Source organism: Frankliniella occidentalis, unplaced genomic scaffold, assembly GCF_000697945.3.
Source record: "Frankliniella occidentalis isolate FOCC.00 unplaced genomic scaffold, Focc_3.1 Scaffold64, whole genome shotgun sequence".
Classification (NCBI taxonomy): domain Eukaryota; kingdom Metazoa; phylum Arthropoda; class Insecta; order Thysanoptera; family Thripidae; genus Frankliniella; species Frankliniella occidentalis.
The window spans coordinates 77,256-83,367 of NW_026267194.1; the positions used below are offsets into that span (position 1 = coordinate 77,256).

Genomic DNA, 6,112 nt, shown 5'->3' on the forward strand with positions numbered 1-6,112 from the left:
AAAAAAAGGAAAAAGAGAAAGACGCACGCAGCGCATGCGCAAGCAGAAGAAAACCGTGCTAGCAGACCGAGTTCTTTCTTGTATTTTTCGGAGGGATTATTTCGCTTTAGCAGACTTTATTGACATTCAAAATCTAGTGTGTATTTAATGGATGAAGTACTAGAATAGTAAGTATTTTAATAAAAACTAACAATGACGGACTTTACTCAAAGCTATCGCTGTTTCCAAGTGTATACCTAACACCTCTACGTCGCTGCACCTAACCTCTCTTCTTCACAGATTCGCAAAATCTGAACTAGTTTTCGATCCAGGATGTTTCCCCCTGGTTTTGCGCTATTAGGGACGCAGCCGTATTGTGTTGTCTCGTGCTGACGTGCACCTCTGCCCCTTGCTAGAGACTTGTGCTGCAGACAGCAGTGAGCATCGCCTAGTACTCGCTGACTTAAGGGCGCCTATGGCTCGGTGACATACACCATCGGGCTTGACTCAAACTCATATATCTCTTTGCATTTGCTTCTGATTCTAGCTATGTCATGTGATGAATTCAAGCTGGTGACATCGAGACGACGCGGCAAGAAGGTGAAAAGGGTCGCTGTAGCTTGTTCACATAACAAGCAAGGAGAGACGGACATCAGCGTCAACGTCAAAGAAGAAATACTGTAAGTAATTAGAGGTTGTCTCTGTAGTTCGGAAGCTTCACTCTGTTATGTATGGCTAAATTTTCACTAACTGCTGGCATGAATACACTGGCTGCTCTTCAACCTCTTCTAGTGTTGACATATGTACTTTTACAGGAAAATTAACCATGCGAGAACTGTGGTCAATGAATCACCATTCACTGAAGGAGTGAAAAATGTTTTGCAAGAAGCTTTAGATGTGTGTGGAACCAAATCTGTATCAGAAATCATTTGTTATGGTTTGGGTCATTTTACTGAATGCACTATTTCACGTTATCAACTAGCATTACTTCTTACTCTACAGGAACGGTTCAAAGCAACTGTCCATGCACATGATCCTGTGTTTTATGTATGTGAACTTAATATTCTTAAGGAGTTAGGCTTTTTTATAATTGAGGAGAACGAAGAAGGCAAGCGCCTGTTGAACACTCCAGATACAACCTTATTATACTTACCACACTGTCCCAAGCAACTTGTGAATAATTTTCTTTGGAAAAATTGGGGTCCCACTCTGAGTAAATGCATCATTTTTGGAAATAGCATTTCGTCAGCAGTCGACCGATCAGTTTTAAGTGATTGTGATTTAACAGCTTTTCTTGTGAAAATTCAGCCATACATCAATGAATTTCCTATTGTGAACAATTTTAAATTTTTGGATGTGTTCAATGACACCTCTGTTCATGTTTTCCCAGAGGACAAGCTTTGTGAGGTGCTGCCCTCCTTCTGGTCAGAGAACTGCCTGGAGCCTGTGTACCCCGATAGTGACCTAGAACTTATTATAAAGAAGCAATGAATTCCCCTACCGCTGGTAAAGTCCTCAAGCAACTTGCATCGGAGGTTCGTTTGCATTCATCTCACCCGAAGATATGCAGTGATTCCCAATTGATGAAGTACATTCTCAGCCAGTACGAGCGCTACAAGGTAACTGATCAGCAGCTATGCAAAGCCCAAGAGGAAATGAGCAGCCTTGCTAAAACTTACCTGTGTTATCTACAAAGCACGCGACGTACTGCGGAAATTCGGCAAGTATACAAAGGAAAGGGAGAACGATCTGTTCAGGAAACTGCTGATATGGTTGGTTTCAAACTACCACATGATCCAAAATGAAATAATTTGTGTTCTCTCTCTGATAGTGAGTCTAGTCACTCTTTTCAGCATCATGGGGCTGACATCTGTGTATCTCATTTTATTCCTTAGCTCGTTAATATGTATGGATGCAAGACTTGAGAATGAATGTGGAATAGGTCAGTTTAAAATTCCTGGCTTAGAAAAGTGTCACGACTATCTAAATTGTTCTGATTTAAATAATATTAAAATAGGAAAGAGAATTGGAATTGGTTCCACTAAAATAGTGCATTTGGCCGAATGGAATGGTCTAGATATTGCACTATCACAGCTGGTGAACAAGAATTTCACAGCTGATTTTGATCATGGTCTAGAAATGTTGGAAAAATTAAATTCCAATCGTTATGTAGTGCAATTAGTTGGCTTCTGTAAAAAAGCGCATCTACTTGTAACTGAATATCACAGATTAGGAAATGCAACTTCCATTCTATCTGTAATTGATAAAAAGTATGGGAGTAATAATGTTATCATTCGATTAAAACTTTGTTTAAATTATGCTCGTATTTTGCAACTTTTACATGATGGTCCTGCTGGCACAAGAGTCATGTGCGATTCAAATGATCTACTTAAGCTACTTAGTCAAATGTTGATAACAAATGATTTGGAACTAGTTCTTAATGACTTAGACGCTTTGCCAGTTGTTGACAAAAATTCAGGAATCAAAGTTATATGTGGGAGTAAAGAGTTGTATGGAGACTTCGTTGCTCCAGAGCAGAAATGGCCTTTCAATGGACCATTCAAACTTGCAGCAATGCCAAGTTACGATGAAAAAACTGACATTTGGAAAGCAGCTGAAGTCTTCAAGTACTTTATCAGCAATATTGATTCCACTTATGATTGGGTGCAGTACCGCTTGTTTAATTTGTTCAAAACTTGTAAAAGTCCTGAACCTCACCTAAGACCCACTGCTAAATATATAGTTTCAGTATTGGAAAAAATTGTAGCTGAAGTGTCTTTAATGAAAACAGAATTGTAATATAAAAAAAATCACTTTGAATCTATTTCAATTGTTAAATTGTTATGTGCTTTTCTCATGTGTGCTGGTGCAACAGTAAATACTTGCAGCTTAAATCAACAATTATCTCATTGTAAAATTTTATTTTTTAAACCTTACATCCTAAATCACATAGCCAACTTCAGTCCATTTCAATGTATTGACGGATTAATCTTAAAAGTAAGTTTAGTACTAGACCTATATATTTTTCTTATCAGTTAAATTTTATGAAACATACTCCTTCTCCAACATTTTTGCAATAGTATTAAGTTGGATATTAGAAGTACCTTCATAGATTGATCCTATCTTACAGTCTCTATAATACTTTTCTTGGGGGAAGTCTTTTGTGAACCCAACGCCTCCCATCCATTCCACGCACTTTGATGTCGCCAGCTGAGCCACCTCTGAAATTTTTTAAAATTATTAGACACTTACTTCTGGCAGCTCTTAAAACAGGACATCAAGATAATGTTTTTTTACTTACCACATGCCCAGTATTTTGCCATTGCTCCCTCCTTAATGATGTCTTTTCCAGCATCATGCAGACGGGCTGCATTGTATACTAATAATCTTGCACTTTCAATCTGAGTTGCAATTTGAGCAATTTGATGTTGCATACCCTAGAAAAGAAAATAATATATCAGCATTTTACCCTTCCAAAATATTGCTTTGGTCATACTGGTGTGGTAAGCCCACTCACTTGGAAGTCAAAAATTCTCTTGCCAAACTGCTTCCTCTCCAGGGTGTATGGAATGGTGGCATTGAAGGCTCCCTGGGCACACCCAATCATCTGGGCACCGATACCAATTCGACCTTCGTTTAGCACCTCAATAGCGTACTTGTAGCCCTTTCCGACCTCTCCAAGCACGTGGTTGTTGGGAACCTGAGGGAAGAAATGAATGACAATAAGGACAACGGTGAAATGGGAATGGGGAATGGACTTGGCCGCGAAAGGGGAAGTTTGCTTCCTCACCTTGACATTGTCGAAGTGCACCATACAGGTCCCAGACGCCCGGATACCCAGCTTGTCCTCCTTCTTGGCGACGGTGAGCCCGGGGGTGTCGCGATCCACGATGAAGCAGGTGATTCCCTTGTAGCCCTGAAACAGGAAACCAAAATGCGTTTGTGCGCGGGACTATTCAAGGCCAGAGCCAGAGAGCGTGTGCGACGGGGTGCCACCAGCTTACCTGCTCGGGGGCCACGTTGGCCATGACGAGGAACACGCCCGCGAGGTCCGAGTTGGAGATCCACATCTTGGTGCCGTTGAGGACCCAGTCGTTGCCCTCCTTCCTGGCGGTGGTCTTGAGGGCGAACGCGTCCGAGCCGGAGGTGGGCTCCGTCAGGCAGAAGCTGCCCACCATGTCCTGGGCGAGCCTGGGCAAGTACTTGGCCTTCTGCTCCGGGGTGCCGTGCTTGCGAAATGGGGCGTTCACCAGCGTCTGGTGGATGTCACAGAACGCGCTCACCGACGGGTCGACCTTGGCGAGCTCCTCGACGACGAGCATGCACGTGAAGAAGGACGACTCGGTGCCGCCGTACTCGCCGTCGACCTCGATGCCCATGAGGCCGTTCTCGAACAGCTCGCGCACCACGCTCGGGTCCAGGGTGGAGGACTCGTCCATCTGCCGCACGAGGGGCTTGATCTTCTCCTCGGCCATCCTCGCCACCGTCTCCTTCATCATGATCTCGTCGTCAGAGAGGAAGGTGAGGGGCAGCGAGCCGCCGACGGGCACGTGCTCGGGGGCCTCCTGCGCCTGGGCGCGCGCGCTGTGGGGCCGCTGCGCCGACGTGGAGGCGGCGGCCGCCCGCACGCCCGCGAGGGCCTCCCTCCGGGCCGCGGCGCGCGTCCACAGCGCCGAGGTGCCAGCGGCCACCTGTGTGGACCAGACAAACAGGTACGTGGCTGAGTACACAAACACAAGAGCTTCTGCGCGTCGTCGCCAAGGGGCCCGACCACGCCCGGGGCCGCGACCCGCGACCCGCGACCTTCAGAGGCGCGGGACGGTGGCCGCCTCCGCGGGGGACCGGGTCGTGGTGGGGCAACAACAATTTCGCGGCTGCGATAACACCCACCCGCCCGGGCGATAACATATCCCATCTGACACAATGTTGGATATTGCTAAGTAGCTCGCGCGTGTGTGGGTGTGTGTGGGTGTGTGTGGGTGTGTTGCATACGACACGTTAGCAGCCGTTACATCAGGAGGGTTGTTTATCTAGAGAGTGAGAGTGCAGCGAAGCGCGGGGCTGCGCGTGTGGAACTGTGTCAAAGACACAGCTCCGGCAATCTGGTATAGATTGTCAAGATTGTCAGATTGCCAGCCGAATATTTTGCTCTTTTGGGGCATAAAACACCTGCCTGTAACCAGGCAAAACGCACTACTTGCACGGCAAAAGAGCATGGCCTTTTGGAGCAGATTGCCTGTACTGTAGAGATTGTCGAAGATCATCGTAGATTGCCAGAGCGGGTGCTGTTGTACGTACACTCTACTAGGGAGTTGGGGCCTCCTCGGTAAAGCATTTCTAAATCAGAGGATAGGGCGGCGGTAAAAGGTGACGCGAAGTCGGGGGTGGCCTGGCCGTCACTTGGAGCAGTGGCCATCGCCCCCCCCCCCCCATACACACCTGAGAGTCCGGGGAGGGAGGTTGGGGGAAGAAGGGGGGTAGAGGGAGGTTGGGGGAGGAAAGGGGGTGGGGGTTGGAGGGTGGAGGATGCTAGGCGGCCGAGCCGCTCCACGTGGCACCCCCTGGACGACGTCCCGCGAGCGGGGAAGGCCCACGGACGCGCACCCTTGCGGCGTCTGCTAGAGACGTCCCCCCAGCCCGTCAGGATATTTCAATCTATTTGTCGAAGTCGGGACCACCGGGCCAGCGGTGGCCGCGGCGGTGGCGTAGTTCAAGGAGACCACAAGGGTATAGCCTTGGACGGACGCTCGTGCGTGAAAAACAAAACCCACAAAATGTTAACTCGCGGCGTCGGGATGTCGTGCTGGAAGATGAAAAACACCTTTTATCCCCACCCTGCCCTCCCTCCTCTTTAGGGGGGGGGGGGGGTGATCAATTCCGTGCAGAATTTAGCTATCAATCGGCTGCTAATATAACGTGACGGGTTACATAAAATTAAATTCAGCTGCACAAACAAACAGCGGCAAAGCGTGTGGCGCGTGGGCCAGGTCTGTTGGCAAGGACGCCGGGTTGCTATCCAATCGATACCATACTCATGTGCTGGTCTGAGGGAATGGTCCAGACTCCAAGCAGAGCAAGCCGTACACCTGCTGCTGCTGGAGCCCCGGGGAGGATGGGAAAGGGGGGAGGGGGG

The 6,112-nt window shown here is 47.7% G+C and overlaps 4 protein-coding genes across 5 annotated transcripts; 3 read left to right on the forward strand and 1 right to left on the reverse strand.

The window, feature by feature from the left end:
• LOC113213121 (SRR1-like protein) lies at positions 1-1,490 on the forward strand. Of its 2 annotated transcripts, XM_026432081.2 has the most exons (4): positions 2-167; positions 280-416; positions 527-659; positions 795-1,490. In XM_026432081.2, the coding sequence occupies exons 3-4, from the start codon at positions 529-531 to the stop codon at positions 1,468-1,470; spliced, it is 807 nt and encodes a 268-aa protein (XP_026287866.1). In that variant the 5' UTR covers positions 2-167; positions 280-416; positions 527-528; the 3' UTR covers positions 1,471-1,490. The 2 variants fall into 2 exon arrangements, with proteins under 2 accessions (XP_026287865.1, XP_026287866.1); XM_026432080.2 differs by lacking the exon at positions 280-416 and having other exon boundaries at positions 1-167.
• Positions 1,467-1,784, forward strand: LOC127749540 (protein FMC1 homolog). The gene has a single exon (XM_052268118.1). The coding sequence runs from the start codon at positions 1,467-1,469 to the stop codon at positions 1,782-1,784; it is 318 nt and encodes a 105-aa protein (XP_052124078.1).
• A 52-nt stretch (positions 1,785-1,836) lies between these two features.
• On the forward strand, positions 1,837-2,778 carry LOC113213134 (protein O-mannose kinase-like). Its single transcript, XM_026432101.1, has one exon. The coding sequence runs from the start codon at positions 1,837-1,839 to the stop codon at positions 2,776-2,778; it is 942 nt and encodes a 313-aa protein (XP_026287886.1).
• Positions 2,779-2,880: 102 nt separating this feature from the next.
• On the reverse strand, positions 2,881-4,670 carry LOC113213120 (short/branched chain specific acyl-CoA dehydrogenase, mitochondrial; the record flags this gene model as incomplete). Its single annotated transcript, XM_026432079.2, is given in 5 exon segments — positions 2,881-3,200; positions 3,281-3,416; positions 3,497-3,679; positions 3,770-3,895; positions 3,984-4,670. Coding segments are annotated over 5 exon segments (1,311 nt in total), but the record flags the coding sequence as incomplete, so codon positions are not given.
• Positions 4,671-6,112: the final 1,442 nt, after the last annotated feature.

What these genes read in the sequence shown, in the direction of transcription:
- LOC113213121 (XM_026432080.2), top strand. Translation starts at nt 529, where the DNA reads ATGTCATGTGATGAATTCAAGCTGGTGACATCGAGACGACGCGGCAAG. An exon ending in AACGTCAAAGAAGAAATACT is followed by an intron (nt 660 to 794) that starts GTAAGTAATTAG and finishes GTACTTTTACAG; the next exon opens with GAAAATTAACCATGCGAGAA.
- LOC113213134 (XM_026432101.1), top strand. Translation starts at nt 1,837, where the DNA reads ATGGGGCTGACATCTGTGTATCTCATTTTATTCCTTAGCTCGTTAATA.
- LOC127749540 (XM_052268118.1), top strand. Translation starts at nt 1,467, where the DNA reads ATGAATTCCCCTACCGCTGGTAAAGTCCTCAAGCAACTTGCATCGGAG.